Consider the following 18,873-nt stretch of genomic DNA (forward strand, 5'->3'; position numbering starts at 1 on the left):
GGTATTCTTCAGGGTACAGTACAGTACAGCTCAATACATACAATTGTTAAGGGGATGCAGACCAGAGAAAGACTTTCGACTTGTTTACATCAGGGTCCCCCACCTAACTAACCTTACTGTCATCCACTTGTCCTAATATACACTGTAGCACTCAACACTTTGATGAACATTGTTACTCAGCTGATAGAGTTGTACCCTTCCTGATGACTTGTCGTACAGAACTTGTAAGTCGCTTTGGTTAAAAGCGTCCGCTAAATGACTAAATGTAAATGTAAGAGCTCCTCACTAGGTGATCACTATCAATTTAGAACATCTTTGAAGCTCACATTCATAGGCCTACTTCAAGCTTTGTTTACATAATAACTTTACTCCAATTAGAATTACAGCACATTTTATTATTTTTAATCTTGTTTAGTAAGTAACTTTCAATACATTGCTGCTACCAGTTACTTAAAACAAACAAAAAGTATGTCACAATCAGTACTCGAGTTGTGAAAAAAAAACAGGGGGGATGGTCAGGGCTGCAGATCTCATGACAAGTTTGGGGGGGACGCAGAGTAGGGAGGTCCGGGGACATCGTCCCCCGGTAGAACATTTTAATGATTTTAATATGCAAATAAAGCTTTTAGGAGTATTTTGAAAATAGAATTACAGAGCGGGAGTATTACTACTCTTGATAGCACATATTATGCAGCCATGTGGATGGTGGATTTTATCATATGGACATAATATGTGCTAATAATGACACAGAGGGTGAGACCAACTGTGTACCGTACCTTTTGATTATTGTAAGCACAAAGATAATAAACTTCTAAAACAACATGCATGATGTTATTGTGGATGTTTGGCACCTCAGAATTGGAGTCAGTCCCCGCCCAGGCTGCCATGGCACCACTGCTCTTACAGTTAGGGTCAAAAGTGGTTGTAATGGAAGTCTATGGTCTTGTAGGTTAACAGTCCCAATTTACCATTTTGTTCAATACAACAAAGTCAAATGTGTTTCTAGAATATTGAATTATAGTGTATTTAAAATAGCAGTTACTGGTATATGATCAAAACTGGTATCTAAAGGGTTGATTTTCAATTGTGATTAATTAAATCATTATGTAAATTAAACAATAACCCCTTCTGAAAAAAGGAGGAAAAGAATGAGAAAAATATTGATCCATCATCATTTTATTGCAGTTCAAATCCAAATATTTGATCTTACCATTCCCAAAGATAGTCTTTTAACAGGGCATCAAATGCTAATTGAAACTGCTTAGAAAAACAAATATCAAAATATATTCAAAAGTATACAGAAAATACAAAATAGGACCAATCTTGTCTCCCCCATCTCATAAAAGTTTCCAAAGATTTCCATTTCTGGCTCTTGCTTTTGGGTCGTTAGCTAAGCAATGGCTTTGATGTTGGTTCACAGTATGAAATGCAAACGCATTTACAGCATCCTCTGTTTTCCCGGGTCTAACAAAGAATTCTGTCAACTTTGCAGACGAACTCTCACCTTGCACAGCTTTAAAAAAAAAATTCTGTCCATGTGCGTTTTAATCTTAACAGGTGGGGTACCGCATCGGGCCGTCCGTGCGAGGAACGCACGCAAGTCACAGCACTTTGTGAGCGTCTAGCGGCTCGGGCTGCATTTTTCGCCAAACATATAATATACTGTTCAAAATATATATTTGTTGCCGTTCGAATGCCACCTCACTCGACCAATTCCGTGCCTCGGTTCTCGAGTTACAGACAATATATCGTCTTTTTACGCACTGCAGGTCTTTGAAACCCAGAAATTTTCATGAATTTATTAAAAAAAAAAAACAGGACGCCCCGGACAAGGCGTGAAAAGAGGACATGTCCGGGCAAAAGAGGACGTTTGGTCACAAAATAGCAGTAATACCATGTTCATTGATAAAATGACATAAGGGATGGAAGGGGTGGGAAGGGGGGATGGCCGTTCTAGAAGGGGGATGATATTGACCGTTTTTATTTCAGGGGGGTTGTCATCTCCCCTCATCCCCCCTCAACTCGAGTACTGGTCACAATGCCCTGCACTCTGAAGTGAACAGATTTGGTCACAATGCCCTGCACTCTGAAGTGAACAGATTTGATCACTTGCCTGAAGGTTTATCAGATAAGATGTCATACAGGTTTAGCTGTGGATCATGTTCTGTCAACAACAGGCATTTATCTCCGTCTTCAGTGTAAAACTATTCAAAGTATTCTTGCAAGCGAGTTTCCAGTTTCTGAAGTGTGGATTTCAAGGTGAGGTAATCGGAAAAAGAAAACTGAAAAAAAAAACTGAAAACAAACGATAAAACATCCCTGAGTCGAAAAGCGTTGGTTCATCCAGGAGTGGACGGAATAAAATATTTTTAGACTTATAATCATTGCCTCGGATTCTTTTCAGACATTATTCAAAAACAAACAACTGAAAACAGTTGGGGGATGCCACTCTGTTGGCTCCTAGCCTCCTCCCTGTTTAACTTTTCAAAAATATGGCCTTAGGTTGGATTGATGATTAATGATTCAAGATGACTTTATTTCCTTGTGGAAATTTGTCTTTGACATAAAGAAGCTGAAGAATATGTAAACGTGTTGAAACTTGGGTGCTGCAGTGTTGAGTGCATAGTAGTAGAGACATATTAGTATAGTAGGAAGAGTGCAGGATAGAAGACAGTAAGGTTATTTTCTTTATTTTATATATCTTTTGATTTTATTTTCTATATATATATATTATTATATATATATACATAGTTATAGTGCAGAAATAAAGTACATTCAAATACATGCAACACAGCCCCTTATTTATCACCTTCATTATGTCCTGAATTTAGGAGATTAACTGACAGAGAGATGAAAGTTATACCTAATCAGGTGTATTTTCCTGTATTTAATTAGTTTAGAAGATTCACTGACAAAGAGATGAAAGAGTTATTCGATCTAATCAGGTTTAATTTCCTGTATTTAACTGGAACCCTGTAGCGTCTACCTGATGGGAGCAGTTGGTATTCTAAATACAGGACATGGGAGGAGGTCAGCGATCATTATCCCAGCCTGTTTAACGATAGTCTTCTCAAAGAGAGAGGCCAGGGGTGCTCCCTCACCCCCATCACTTTCATTGCTGTCTGGTGTTTATTTGTGATGATATTTTAATGTATCGTAGTGAATCCTAAAATCCACTTTGGAAATCTGAAATATCCACTCATTTCTATCCACACATTGGAATCCATGTGTTGCTACTTCCAATCAGAAGGCCTAATACTGACACTTCTATGATCACCCAAGGCTCTACTACTGCTATGATGTTTTTGGGGGTGTTGTCTTCCATTAAAGTGACACAGACTGAGAAGACAAAAGTCAAATGTCTTTTGTGTGAGTAGTTCAACATTCTGCGTCTGCTTGTAGTCCTAGTCCTAAATCTCTATGGAAAATATTAATGGGATTCACAAAATGTACATTATATAAGGTTTGTGCTGAGGATCCCGCCAAATACTACATTATTTTCTACTAGCTACTACTGTAACCCAGTGGATTTGAACCTGTGACAATAGGATCCACTGGCGGCCGCACTAACCAGCTGAGCTAAAGGGTCAGACCTGTTACATTTAAAGTCAAACATTTACATTTAGTCATTTAGCTGACGCTTTTATCCAAAGTGACTTACAAGTTCAAGTACAACTGTTTGTAGAAGATATGTAGCAATCAACTGCTTAAATATCAGGGATGTCCATTTCAATAGTAGTATTTTCTCTATTTATCAAAACTAGCAAAATCGCTAGTCTAGCTAGCCCTCTTTGGTTGTAGGATCACAAAGGTCAAATATGTCATCAATATGAACCCAAAATAGAACAAGAATCCCTTTAAAAAAAGATTGGCTGAATGACATTCCAAATTGAAATGGATATTTCAGATTTTATGTTCTACTTACTCTTAAGCCCTAGCCATATTTTCAGAAAATCTGGAAATATCTGAATAAATAAAAACAAAGAGTTTTCATCTTTGACAGTGAATAACACCATGCTAACATTGACCAAAAGTGAGAAATTGAATTTTGCCATCCAGACATGCTATTTGAAATATGAATATAGTATAGAATATCAGGCCTATAAATAACTTTATAATGGCCAAGTCATACCTGTACATCTATGGATTGGCCCAAATCTCCTCTTTCCAATGGCAGATTAGGTCTGGATTTAGTACCAGCAGGCTCCCGTTACAGGGCAGCTAAGACCGTGAATGAAATCGACTGTAAGTACAGTTACTTTTGTATAATGTCCATAGCTCCACCATTTTTGACCGGATTGCGACTCGGTTTTTTCCTAGATGTTCACAGAAAGGTGAAGTAACAATATACGTAGTATTTTATGGCAATAACGTTGATATTGGTTTGACCCGTGAGATATAAACACGATTTTTACGTCTTTTTCATGTGTAAAAGAAAAATGGTTGGACTACGTTTGTATGCAGCTAGTGTGAGCTGGGTAGTGTAGTTTTATGAAATTTAGACGTCCATCGAAATCCCTGGATCTCCTCCTTCTTAGGACTACAATGATTTCATGACGGCTCACTGTCCTCACGTCTAAATCGTCCGTTTTCCAGTGCAATGCACAGAGATTTTTATAAGCTCATATTTAGCTAATAATACTTAAAATCATTGGTAAACAAATGTTGTGCTGAAATATACACTTTGATTGCTGTTTTGATAGAGTTCTTCAGGGTCTTCACTCTTGGCTACATTTGAAAAAGAAACGCAACATCACTTAACCCCTTAACATCCTTAACATCCGGTTGTAGCGGATGTAGTCCTTGCAGAGGATGGCGAAAAGTTTAAATACTTTTGATGGCAATGCAGTCTATCATTGCCAGTATTCTTACCATTATTTTTTACCATCCTACTCTCTTCCACAACACTGGGTGTCATTCCCGAAAATGTTTCAAAGATATATTCTGGAAGACTTATCTTGGAACCACTGAGACATAATCAATGACAAGTTCACTCTGAGTCCTGAACGTGCTGGTAATATGTCTTAAGTGGCTGAAAAGGTCGCACAAATTATATGATCTGATATCTGCTTGGAGAATGGCATTCTGTCTTAAACTCGAAAGCGCGTTCCCGTTCAGGTCATTTGCATACAAAACACCGCCTCCAGAGCTCCTTATAAGGCAACTAGTGACGCAGCTGTGTGCAAATGAAATGGCGGAAGTGCTTTGCGAGTCTTGCAGATTACGAAACCTAGCGTCAGTCAGTGCCAATCAGAGAGCGTCTCCGAGAAATGCGGCTAGGTTTCGTAATCACGCTTGTGTGCCATCAAAACTAGATTAGATTAATGTATTGGCATCATATACAGCTCGCGGTACACCTGCCGCAGCGTGCGCGCACACACACACACACACACGCGCGCGCGCGCAGTACTGTATATGAATGAATGAATGAAATATAATATATATAGCCTATGGTGGGCGTAATGAATGAACGCAGTATGGCTTATTATTCCATAATTAAGCCTATAGGCTACTGTTCATTCGTAGGCGCACACAAGACTTGTTATGGAATATTAATGCAGTCTATTTCCACCGATTAGCTTTCAGTTCTTATTTATTTATCCACTGTAATTTCAGTGTTGGTATATAGGCTATATAGTGTATTTCAATATAAGTTTAATTGATTAATGATATATTCGAAGGAATGCAGGTTTATAGCTATATCAACCCCCTCCAATGTACAGTAAATGACCAAGTATGGTTTTGTCAATATTCCAATGTACAGTTTTGCTTGTACAGTGTAAGTCTATCCCCCACCCACTCCTCCTACCCAACCTCCTCCAACAGTTTCTACGTCAAATGTACTCTCTTTTCTGGACTCTTTTTGTATCACAAACAGTACTGTATTTGCAAATCTGGTATGTCATAAATGTATAGATGTAGCAGTACTGTCTATCTGTGTCGTGTGTGTCATATATGTTATGATGGATTGAAAATGGGGGACCCTGATGTAAACAAGACGAAATTCTTTCTCTGGTCTGCATCCCCTTATGTAATTGAGCTGTACTGTACTGTACCCATTCTGCAATCTGTTAATAAAGTTTTCAATAAATCAATCAATCAAACAAAGGTCTGTCCCATTGTATACCAATCAATGGGATACATTGCATGTTGACCTGCATTCTTTCAAATGTATATAATTAATCATTAAAACAGATGTGTAACAAATAAGAAATACAAATTCCACAGAAGGCATTAAATAATAATTATTTTCAATCATTTCACAATAATTAACATAACATAATTGTGTTTGAATATCTGAGTAATTAAAGTAATTATACATTTGTCCAAAATAGCTGGTTCAGATATGGTTAAGCAGCTGCCCTGTGATCAGATGAATCCATATTATTTATTTTTCCGACATCAAATGCGTAATTTCTTATCATACAAATATTGTCATATTTATTTTAATTATGATTAAGTAATTAATTCCAAGGAGGCCTGTAGCGTTGACGTGAAGGAATCACTATCTATGAGAACACAGTCTGTCAAGTTATAATGACATTTTAAATTAGTCAATCAATCATGAGATTTGATCGTGGCTGAGAGCAGATTTAAGAGTGCTCCTCAGCACTCTTAAATCTGCTCTCAGCCACGATCAAATCTGATCTCAGGAAAATTTGGGGAGTCCCACTCCCAGCCCTAAAATGTCTTAAATGGGCCGAAATCTGGCTAAGACGAAATTTTTTGTCGTAACTTAGTTCGGGAATGAGACCCAATGATATCCAGTTTACCGTCTACTGTCTGCCTGAATCATTTGAATGCAGCGTTAGCCTATATAGTAGCTTACCAGTACAGTATGTGCAATTAGGAACAGCGGTCCATGTGGACTCGGTGAGGTTAAACTTTATGCATATTTCGACATAACTACAGAGGCCCTTGTTATTAAAAATATCCCCTAATGAGTGTATGCCTTTCTCTTCCCATATAGGGAATCTTATAGGTCGTTTTCCCATTAAGAGTGCATTGTTATTGAATATGGGAGTGTGATTATGCCATTCTTGAGGGTTAGGATATTTCTTTTGTGTTTCCCGCCATGTTCTGATTGCATGGGTAATTATTGGGCCAAATTCTCGCTCACAATGCTTGATTGAAAGTTTAGTATGTGTGAGGCACCTCACCGAGTCCACATGGCTTTTTTACATACAGTTACGACTTTGTATGAGATCTCACGGTGTTCCATTACTCATACCAATTGAACACCACAGATACCAAAATTTTTCTATGAAAGAGATACATTGGGAGGTTTTGTATCAGGTTTTTATTATCAATTACTAACGTCCTCGTATGAAACCCTTCAACTAGACACTGTCTGGAGGAGGGATATACCAGACCTGGAATATGACTTTGATTGGCAAGGAGCCTGGGCAAATGTCCGACTTACATCAAGGAACCCGGATCATCAACAAATCAATCTGAACTATATTCACAGGACATACTTGACTCCTATAAGGCTGTGCAAAATGGGGCTTATACAAGACTCCAAATGCTCCCAATGTACAAATGGGGACGAAGGAACATTTATGCACATGTATTGGGACTGCCCACCAGTTAAGGCATTCTGGAAAGATGTGTCCCAACAATTATCAATACTCGTATTTTGGAATATACCTGTACACCCCGCGGTATTACTATTGAATGATGTTTTTGAGTTTGCAGTGAATCCACAACTAAAAAGATTGGTTTTATCGGGTATCACAGTAGCTAAAAAACTGATCGCATCACGTTGGTTTCAACCGGAAAAAATTTGCCGAAAAGTGTGGTTTCTTACATATCTCGATGTGATATATCAAGAAATATCTACAGCAAGAATTCTGGGGCTCAATGAATCCAAAATGTCAATGTGGTTAGAAGTGGTGGAGAGAATAAAAGCTAGCTTATAATGGTAGTGTCTGGTTAGGAGTGAGGGATAATGGAGGTACTATCCAAGAGGGGGTCCGGGAGGGGGGGGTTTGAGCTGGAGCATATGTGTGTAGGGTTTTAGAAAATAGGTATTAGGGGTATATTATATACTAACATTTATATAATTGTAATTTCGCTGGATATACACTGTATACGGTTAAAATGTTATTATAGACTATTTTTGTTTTATCCTGTTTCTGTACTTGCATATATTTTAACCACCTTTACTGAAAGTTTCATTATGCATTGTGTGTTGAGTACTGACTTTTAATAATTTTTTGTTTTGCAATAATACAAAAAATATAAAAAAAAAAAAAAGGAACAGCGGTCCACGGAGTCCCTACACAGTCATGCTCCATCGGACACAACAAGTAACACCTAATCGGCTATTATGGACTGCCAATATCCACAGTGATTAAAGTGTATAGCTTGTCCCTCTCAATCTTCACCACAGTGTATTTGAGAGAGTTGATCCCGTCGCCGTTCATGGTCCATTTCGTTTTGTGGATCTTTCCCGCATTGTACGGATCCGCCTCGTTATGCAAGTCTCGATTGTGCTTGATCATCTTGTACCTGCCGATCTGCAGGTCGGGCCGAGAGATCGACATGCCTCGGAACTTGATCCGATTGAAGATGTCGTCGTCCTCCCCTCCCCAGCCCCAGTAGTTGTTGGGAAAGCCGTTTATCTTCAAGTACTGCTCCTTGGAGAGGGACGACACTCCGCCAAAGAAGGTCTGGTAGGGCAACCTGAAACGGAACTTGTCCATAGCCACGGCCAGGTGTCGCGGTTGACTGAAACAGCCGTAGACATTGCGGTCGTCCATGGGAACCAGGTCCACGTCGCTGAAGACAAAGCAGTCATAGTCGTACTCCTTCAGCGCCTCCACGTAGCCCACGTTCAGTAGCTTGGCCCTGTTGAACGTCCCCTCTCCATACTGGTTGATGATGTACACTGTGTAGTCCAGCTGCTGCCGTTGCAGAATGGGGTGGAGGTAGTAGAGCCAGTGCTTCAGGTGCTCTTGCCGATTGCGGAACGGGATGATGACTGCCACCTAAAAATACATGAAGTATTAGAGGGGGGGGGTGGTCCTCGACACAAAAAGGCAAAGTACGAGTGACGTGCAATGGCTCAAGTAATTGTGAGACTTTCAAAAAGTGAACTGACGGTGCCTTGGTGACTGCCTTGGTAGCAGGTGAAATTCATTCATTCATTCATTGATCTGTTAATTCATACATACATTTTTGAGAGTGCTGAATAAAGTAAGTTTTCAGTTTCATCAAGGTAGTGGGACTAAAGAATTACGATTAAGATTGTGGGGTGGGGCGAATTATGAATACAGCGATATATCGCAATATTTTGCATGCCGATATTATATTGATTCACTAATGTAAGTAAGTAATGCAAGTAAGTAGTATTTTTTTTTACATTTATTTAACCTTTATTTACCCAGGCAAGCAAGTAAGAACAAATTCTTATTTTATTTATTGTGAAAAGTATGCATAATGTTGTGTTAATTCCACAACAAGAGATATCTAATGTTAATTACTTGAATTGGGGGGGGGGACCCCGCATATATCGGTATCGGTTGATATCGGTATTGAAAATTAAGAGTTGGACATTATCGGTATATCGGATATCGGTAAAAAAGCCAATATCGAACGTCCCTATATGTAAGTATCAATATAAAAAAAAAAGTGTTCCCCCCCACAGGGTCGGTACCGACCCCTTTTGACATTATGATCATATATTCATATTTGTATGAGTGATGCAATAAATTTGCGATTTTAAAATCAAACATTTTCACGTCACTAACAAGTCACAAACGCATGTAGAATGTATATTATCATCAATACGATAGTTTAGCAATAGGTTAAAAGTGTCCTTAGATAGTTTTACCTTCTCGTTTTGCTGAAGTCTATCGGGAGGACGGCGACCATTTTGAAAATTCTAACCATGGGAATTGTAGTTTTTTTGCGGCCATTTTGTGGAGGGGATGCATAGCTGCCGATCAGCGTTGACATTTTTTCGAACTACATTTCCCTTCAAGTTCTATGGGGGTTCAAAGTTCAGAGTTGAAGTATGAATATGTCAATAACAATAATAATTCGCGATAATAAGCCACAAAAGGTAAAGTTTTTGACAAATATTGAAACGCAGTTAGTTTCTCCTCCCTATTGTTAGCATGTAGGAACAATTAGATCTGAAATTAGTTTCAAAACGGTTGCACTGTGGGAGAAATAAATAAAGTACAGTTGATTACAGTAGATATCAGTATCTGTTATTATGCATGCCTGGTGATACTAAATCCAAATTGAACTCGGGCATTTGAAAGATACTATATGTATATATATATAAATGTGCGAATTGGCTATAATAAGGTAATGTATAAGCATATATTCTATATTCTATAATAATATTTCAAATTCAGTACTGTATATACAGAACCTTCGGTTTTATCATCTTCCCTTTATTAATTTCCTTCGATTTTTTGTACACATGATCTCAAGAGGGTACTGAACGAGGTCAGTGGTCATGGTGTTATTTACTGTCAAAGATGAAAAGAAAAATCATAATTAATATTTTCCTTTGTTTCATCACAATTTAAGCAAGCCTAGTAATAGACACAATATTTCTGACACTGTGAATACATTCACTGAGGTCCATAGATGTACCTAGATACCAAGAATATGCAAATAGCCCTTGTAGAAGTGGAGCAATATCCAATTTACCTAGGTATACATTTTATGCGGATTTTCACCTGGGGTGGAACAGGTGTTGTAGCCAATTTAATGATTTTCTGTTTTTATGTTACTGTATGAAGGCACTGTGTCATCATGAAAGTGTTGACCAATTAGCAGGCAGTGGGCTCAGGAGGCGGGGCTCATGTGTGCTCAGGTGCAATCTATATGTATGGGTCACAGGTGTGCAGCGGCAGGGAATTTGGGTAATATTCACAGGGAAGCCACACTATCTTTTTACCGTGTTCGTTTGTTTGTTTTCAGTTACATTGAGTCACTTTATGGTTATATTTTGTCCACACCGCAAGTAGTAATAAAACACTCTCAACAGTGACCAAGGAGAAGACATCATTTTATTATCAACAAGCATCACGCGTAGGAAAGAGCTTCACCCAGTATTCCCTCACTGGCAACATTTCTTGTTAGGTTGCCCTTACAACAGGTTTTAATATTGCTGCAATAAAAATTATGGATGGAAGTGAACACAGATGATGTATAACATATATTTTTCTATTGCAGATGTTTACAAGGTTTTCCATTGGGGACATATAATAAGGTGCTTCTGTGTGTCTGCTCATGTGATAATTTAGAGCCTGGCCATCTGGCCATCGTCTGTTTGCTCGGCGGAAGTAGCTGTTCAGTGTTCTTTTGGATGTGGATCTAATCATTTCAAAAATTTCTAGATCTCAGATATGTATCTATTAACTCATTGAGCACCAAAAACGGGATATCTCATTTCTGAAAGCCAACCCTTATTATTATCCTAAACAGGGCCTTGCTGTGTGTTCTAGAGACCTCTTTGTACTGTAAGTTAGAATTGAAATGACGATAGAATCCCGACAGGTGGCAGTATCGCCTACCTTTTCAACTGGCCTAGTTTACTGTGAGGGGCGGTTTGCTCACTCACTGCTGGCCAGATTAGTCGCCGCCGGAGTTGAGAGCACTCCAGAGCAATGGCGATTGCAAACTATTGGAGATTATGAAGAAGACGATCATATGAACGATCACACTTATGGATGATAACGTGCGTTTTCACCGGACTACATTGGACTCAGCACTTCTGGTAAATCATAAAAATACTATAGTCAAACCGGCCGAGGACTCGGAGGTAACCTTTTCTGCTCCGTGGTAGTCGGACTGATCCGATCCTGCTCTGATCCAAGACATTTGGAGCAAGGGTGGAGTACCTGCTGACAAAGGTAACGTCTATTTTACCGAACCCCATCATAAAACATGCTTTTGTAACGATTGCAGTGTTGGAAAACGACCCCCCCCCCCCCCGATGGCTTTGTGAAGAAACATATGGTCGTGTTTACCTTTGACCTGGAAATAATATAGGTTGCAGGCGAGAAGCCACGAGATTTGTGCATATGCGCACAAAACACTATATCTCACAATCCAGAAAACCAGCCTGGATTATTGTGAAATGGGGTGATTTATAGCGTGGGATAGCGCACAAACGAAGGTATGTAGAAATAAATAGTTTTGTCCCTGTTGGAGTATAAATAGTGCCTGTCAAATTAGCCATACTATTGTCTCCATAGCTATAATATAGAATATACGGATGGGTCCGCAAATATCGTGAAAATGGTCAATAATGCTGGCGCCAAGGAGTAAAGATGGAAAAACAGCGTGGCAGTCAATGAGTTAATAAGACTTTCTAAAAATAGTGCGTTATGAGAAACCATCCACTATGAACTACCGATAAATCAAATCCAAAATAATATGTTTCAAATGAATTCCTTTGTAGAACTGTCCCATTGATTAACCTCTACATCATTCTGGACATGAGCACCACCGGTCCCATGGAACAGCTTCATACCGCCTTCTGTCTGGCCTGCAGTGTTGAACCTTACCTGCTCTGCCTAGACCTATTCTGAGTGGTTTCTCCTGCCCCCCGGGGCATATGGCCCTGAGCCACCGTCTTGTATCTCATCCTGTTTACATACGCTTGCAGTAGTTGTACCCATTACTTAATTCCACAATTCTCCCTGTCTCCCTGTGAGTGGATGTCTCATGGTGATAACTGGAGTGGTGGACGTCCCGTGGTGATGGCCGGGAGGATGCGATCCTCTCTACTCCGCCCCCATACCTCAAATGGATCCGTAATCAGCTCTATTTTCAATCTTTCAAATGTCTTATGTACCCCAGTTGCTATTGCATGTACTTATTTGTGTTTCATTACACATATATGTACATGCTTACCAACTGTTTAGCCTGTCTTATAGCAACACTACTATCACCGACATCTAAGAAGGGAGTTCCCCCCTTGAACGGCCCTTCTAAGGTTTCTCCCCTCCACATTGCCTGTGGTCCTTTTTTCCTATCGCTAGGTTTTTATTGAGTTTTTCCTTACCTTTGTCTGTCTGGGAGTGTTGCATTCATTTATTTATTTTACATTTTTATTTTGAATTTCATGGTGTTTTGTTTTGTTCTTGATTTATTGTGATGTTTCTTCTTGACTTGTTTAAAGAAGACGTGCCCGGCCCATGGGGACATTAGCGTGTGTTGTCGGGCCTTACAAATAAATTTGATTTGATCTTTAGTTGAAAAACCTGCTTTACTCTGTGCTTGAGTGATGATGTATGCTAGTCTGTTCCAGTGAGGAATGGCTCTGTACAACAGTTATTTTCATGGCGTTGGTTTTAGATTGTGGAAGTGTAATGTGACCCCTCCTCAGCTGTCATGTTTCATGCCCAGGTCTACTCTCTGTAAATATAATTTTTGAGAACAGATAGTAGGGTTGTTTTAAAACACATGAAGAAAAATTTGAATACTGCATATTAATGTCCTACTTTCAGCTATGCAAGATCAGCATGCATTCGATTTGTATTCACTCTCATTGAACACCAAAGTGCCATACGTGCTGCTCTATTCTGTACGAACTGCAGCGTATACAGATTTGTATTTGACAACATTTCTGGTCAGTAGTCAAGATGAGACAGTACCATCTTTCCACCATCTAGAATTATTGGAAAATCTATTTCTTCCCTGCTTCCCCAGGCCTGTTCACCTGATTCTCACCTCCAGGCACGTGCACACATAGAGCCCAAGGGGTGCTTGAGCACCTGCCTTTTTGAGCCTCATAAAAAAAGTGCCCTTTTTGAAAAGAAAAGAATAATAATTTCTTTTTTGTACCGTTACGCATATAGACTGCCTTTCCAACTGAAAAATGTCAGGATAGAATCAAAATATTAGGTAAAGAGAGAGAGATGCCCCATATTCCATTGTAGTTTGCACGGCCTCCTCAGCGTGCCTCTCCGCGGACCTATATATTTTATGTATAGCGTGGGTGGTGATGATGACCGCTGTGGCGCATACAGTTGAATGCTGGTATTACACTCATTGAGGGACACGAAGAAGTCAATTCCGATGGGATTTGGGAATCTCAAATACAAATCGGGATAGGAATATAAAATGCATTTATATTAAACAATACAGAATATACAGCACTTCTTGGGGTCTGTAGGGTAAGCACTTATTCCCTCCCCCCTGAACATTTATGGAGATGTATGGGCCTTTTAAGTCAGTGATAAAAGTGTCTTTCAAGGATAAGTGAGCTCCTGCACTGATTATTATAGTTCAATATTCAATATTTGATCACCAAAACCCCCCAAAAAGCATAAAAAGGGGGCCCCCTGCCCGAAAAGGGCCCTTAAAAATCGGGCTTGCGTGCTACGCGCGTGCGGTTAAAACACACAGGTATAGTGCCCTTTTCAGCCTTTGAGCACCTGCTCCTCTAAAGTCCTGTGCACGTGCCTGAGCCTCCATGCATTCATACAACCATCCACTCCTCCCCACCCACCTACCTTCTGTAGTGCAACACAGTCTGGGGGTTTGTATCGTCCCCCCTCCTGGAGGGCCAGAGCACTCTCTCTCCTCACACCATCCATAGTCCTGTTCCAGTCAAACTCCACGTGGAGGGGGCCCTGCAAGCGAGGTGGCCTCCTGGGGCAGGGCCAGGGGGACACTTCCCTCCCTGTCGGCTCGCTCTGCATGTCTCGATGTTGTTCGATGAAGCCGTCCATCTCGGTGGATTTGAGGAAGTAGCCATTTGACAGCCGGAACACCCCGACTAACGTCACTCGGGTGCTGCTAGTGTGCAACCAGTACACAGCCACACTCACCACAGTAAACACCAGCAGAAATATCATTCCTTTCTGCATCCTTTGCGGAGTAACTGGCGACTGCTTGGCACAAAGATCAGGAATATTACCAGGCAGGTTTCAGTAGCGTTCTTGGACCTGGGTGAGTGCAGTCTGGACGGTCTGGAAAGTGAGACCTGTTTTATATTCTTGATTCTTGTCTTTTCTGGTATGTAGCTACTACGTCACCTGTTGGCATGTAATCCATCTGTGCCTATCCTCTCACCTGTAGCCCTGCCCTGTAGAACACACAACAATAATAAAGAACTCGAGATTCTTCCAGGAGGGGCTTTTGTTCATGAAGGAGCTGACGGCTCCAGGATATAAACTAGGTATCCAGACTGAACACAGAATGAGCAATAGAGACAGTGTTTTCATTCTCCGGTTGATGCACTCGATACGAGGACTTGACACTGGACAACAGGTGTAGCCTAAATGGCGTGCTTTATAGGGGGGTGTGTCTTGGATGGGGATGTGGTAGGGATTGATGTGTGAGGTGTTCAGGGGAGAGACTGTTCCGTGGGGGTTCACTTGCCTTTGAGCGACATTGTACTATTGTACTTATTTTATGCCTATTCTTAAGTCTGCACATTTAGATTGCACTACTTTTATTGTCTTTTATACCTATTCTTATGTCTGAAATGTATGCAATTTTTTATTTGGTCAATTTGTGTGCTGATTTTATGCCTATGTTAATTTTTATACTAATTGCTGTGGTGCACTCGGGACTGAGAGTACTATGTAGATAGTTATTAATATTTATTATTGTTATATTGTAGAAATGCATGCATTGAAAGGTCTGTAAAGTCTCCACTACATTGAAAATGAGGGTGACCTCAATTGTAATTTTGAGAATAAATAAAGGTTGATGATGATAAATGTGAGTTTTGAATGGTGTTTGCTGTATTTTTGCAGTTTGTTTAAGTTGATGATGCTTGTCAACACCGGAGTAAAACAGACCTATTAGTCTGATGTACAGTGGGTTGAGAAAACTTCAAAAAGGATCAAGAGGGCGGCTGGGTGGCGCTCGTCACCAATGCAAGAGACACCGGGTTCGACTCCGGCTGTCGGCGTTGCCTCCGGCTTGGGCCAGCCGTCATACTAACTCAAATGGCAGAGTTAGAGGGTGGAAGTCGATGGGTGGTAATCTGGACGTTGTGGACAGCGACTCCTACAGGTTGGTTGGGGACGCCTGCACAGCAGAGACAGGAAATGGCGGGGGTAGTGTGAGCCTCCCATGCGTTACACCTCGCCAATGAGAGTCCGCGCAGGTGAAAAGATGTGACAGGCTGCCTCCTCGTGTATCGGAGGGGACACGTGATGCAAGGCTTCTATCCTCTCTACAACCGGCCAGTGGGGTCATATGCGAGCAACGTTCAAGACAGGGGAGGGGAGAATTGGCACAGTGGAATTGGGATGGGAGAAAAATTTAAAAAGAGGAGAAAAAGTGGATAAAAAAAAAAGGATCAAAAGGGCGCCAGAGTGGCGCACCGCATACTGCGTAGCAGACCTACGCGGCCGACCCGGGTTCGCCTCATGCTCCCGGACGGATTTGCCGCATGTCCTCCCCCACATCTTCTCCCGTTCTCCCTCTCCTGGTCATGTCTGACCATGAAAGCTGTAAAAATGCAAAAAATGTATCTTTAAAAAAATAAAAGGATCAATAATCTAGGTGAATATACCCCAAAGCCCCCACTAGTTAGAAGTGTTTTGGAATCGTGTGTAATTGTCGTCATCTGGTAATCACCTCTAATCACTTTTACTTTGCCCCTTGTACTTGGCTCAAGTTCCTCCCACTCGCAGCCGCCCATAGGCTCGCATTCCATGTCCTCGGGCTGCCTGCAGTTAAGTAACAAGTCCTTCCCTCTGGGCAAGACGTCTTGTTTAGTCTAAGGTCTCTGCCCGGGCCGAATCTTTGTCATTATTTGCCGGCGGAGGGAGTGTATGATTACACTGAATGGGCATGTGAGCCAAGTATGTAGGTGGGGAGGAGCCATGACAGACGAACAAAAGCAACATGTACTATGAAGGAAGAGCTCAGGGCAAGGGGGGGTGGGGTGGGTCACTGGGTAACCTGTTTGTGTACTCAGTTCTTCCAATGTTTAATCAATAACTTTTGACTGTGCACCAAATGACAAATTACAGTTAAAAGGCTGGGTGACAGGCTGCAGGTGTGTGTGAACAACTCTGCGATAGAGTCCTTAAAAGTAGTTAGCGGGGTTCAATGTGTCCACTTTCAGAAAATACCTCTAGTCAACTGTAAAGTCAACTCTTGCTTTCCACTCCAAAGGACATAAGGAAACAACTCCAAGTTCCAACTCCAAGTCAATTTTTATTTTCAACTTTTCAACAGTTTCAGTTGCAGTTGATTCTTGACTGGTTGGTTCTTCATATAGGTTGAAAACCTTTGAAAACAAAGAAAAAGGTTTTAACAATGCAATAAACATAAACAATAAACAACAATAACCATCTTTTCAAACCAATAAGTTCTTTTTAAACATGGTTGATTTTAAACATTAAATATATATTTTAAATAATCAAACGTCTTTTAACGATAGTGTTTACACAATGAATGCCAAAATGTAAAGTATTAAATTACCTTATAAAGTCGACATTTTAACACAGTCTTAAATTAACTCATAAAGTCGACATTTTAACCCAATTATTTTTCTTTTTTTTTTAATTTTTTTTATTATTGCAAAACAAAACTTATTAAAAGTCAGTACTCAACACACAATGTATAATGAAACTTTCAGTAAAGGTGGTTAAAATATATGCAAGTACAGAAACAGGATAAAACAAAAATAGTCAATAATAACATTTTAACCGTATACAGTGTATATCCAGCGAAGTTACAATTATATAAATGTTAGTATATAATATACCCCTAATACCTATTTTCTAAAACCCTACACACATATGCTCCAGCTCAAACCCCCCCCTCCCGGACCCCCTCTTGGATAGTACCTCCATTATCCCTCACTCCTAACCAGACACCACCATTATAGGCTAGCTTTAATTCTCTCCACCACTTCTAACCACATTGACATTTTGGATTCATTGAGCCCCAGAATTCTTGCTGTAGATATTTCTTGATATATCACATCGAGATATGTAAGAAACCACACTTTCCGGCACATTTTTTCCGGTTGAAACCAACGTGATGCGATCAGTTTTTTAGCTACTGTGATACCCGATAAAACCAATCTTTTTAGTTGTGGATTCACTGCAAACTCAAAAACATCATTCAATAGCAATACCGCGGGGTGTACAGGTATATTCCAAAATACGAGTATTGATAATTGTTGGGACACATCTTTCCAGAATGCCTTAACTGGTGGGCAGTCCCAATACATGTGCATAAATGTTCCTTCGTCCCCATTTGTACATTGGGAGCATTTGGAGTCTTGTATAAGCCCCATTTTGCACAGCCTTATAGGAGTCAAGTATGTCCTGTGAATATAGTTCAGATTGATTTGTTGATGATCCGGGTTCCTTGATGTAAGTCGGACATTTGCCCAGGCTCCTTGCCAATCAAAGTCATTTTCCAGGTCTGGTATATCCCTCCTCCAGACATTGTCTAGTTGAAGGGTTTCATACGAGGACGTTAGTAATTGATAATAAAAACCTGATACAAAACCTCCCAATGTATCTCTTTCATAGAAAAATTTGTGGTATCTGTGGTGTTCAATTGGTATGTGTAATGGAACACCGTGAGATCTCATACAAAGTCGTAACTGTATGTAAAAAAGCCATGTGGACTCGGTGAGGTTAAACTTTATGCATATTTCGACATAACTACAGAGGCCCTTGTTATTAAAAATATCCCCTAATGAGTGTATGCCTCTCTCTTCCCATATAGGGAATCTTATAGGTCGTTTTCCCATTAAGAGAGCATTGTTATTGAATATGGGAGTGTGATTATGCCATACTTGAGGGTTAGGAAATTTCCTTTGTGTTTCCCGCCATGTCCTGATTGCATGAGTAATTATTGGGCCAAATTCTCGCTCACAATGCTTGATTGAAAGTTTAGTGTATGCTATGTCTT

The 18,873-nt window shown here is 40.2% G+C and overlaps 1 protein-coding gene and 1 long non-coding RNA gene across 2 annotated transcripts; one reads left to right on the top strand and one right to left on the bottom strand.

The window, feature by feature from the left end:
• Positions 1-259: 259 nt before the first annotated feature.
• On the top strand, positions 260-7,491 carry LOC311238590. Its single transcript, XR_014620384.1, has 2 exons — positions 260-6,580; positions 6,654-7,491. It is a non-coding gene; the product is annotated as an uncharacterized lncRNA (long non-coding RNA).
• Positions 6,628-15,063, bottom strand: LOC311238589 (beta-1,4-galactosyltransferase 1-like). The gene is made up of 2 exons (XM_084326698.1): positions 14,490-15,063; positions 6,628-8,993 (listed from the first exon to the last, which is right to left on the bottom strand). Exons 1-2 carry the CDS (start codon positions 14,844-14,846, stop codon positions 8,331-8,333), a joined length of 1,020 nt encoding a protein of 339 aa, XP_084182824.1. The 5' UTR covers positions 14,847-15,063; the 3' UTR covers positions 6,628-8,330.
• Between the last annotated feature and the right edge of the window lie 3,810 nt (positions 15,064-18,873).

Source organism: Notolepis coatsorum (assembly GCF_963971535.1).
Source record: "Notolepis coatsorum genome assembly, chromosome: 12".
NCBI lineage: Eukaryota > Metazoa > Chordata > Actinopteri > Aulopiformes > Paralepididae > Notolepis > Notolepis coatsorum.

Bases quoted from the DNA above. Each gene is read 5' to 3' on its own strand.
- LOC311238589 (XM_084326698.1), bottom strand. From the start codon at position 14,846: ATGCAGAAAGGAATGATATTTCTGCTGGTGTTTACTGTGGTGAGTGTG. The intron at 8,994-14,489 runs GTAGGTGGGTGG...ATGTATTTTTAG, and splicing joins ACTGTGTTGCACTACAGAAG to GTGGCAGTCATCATCCCGTT.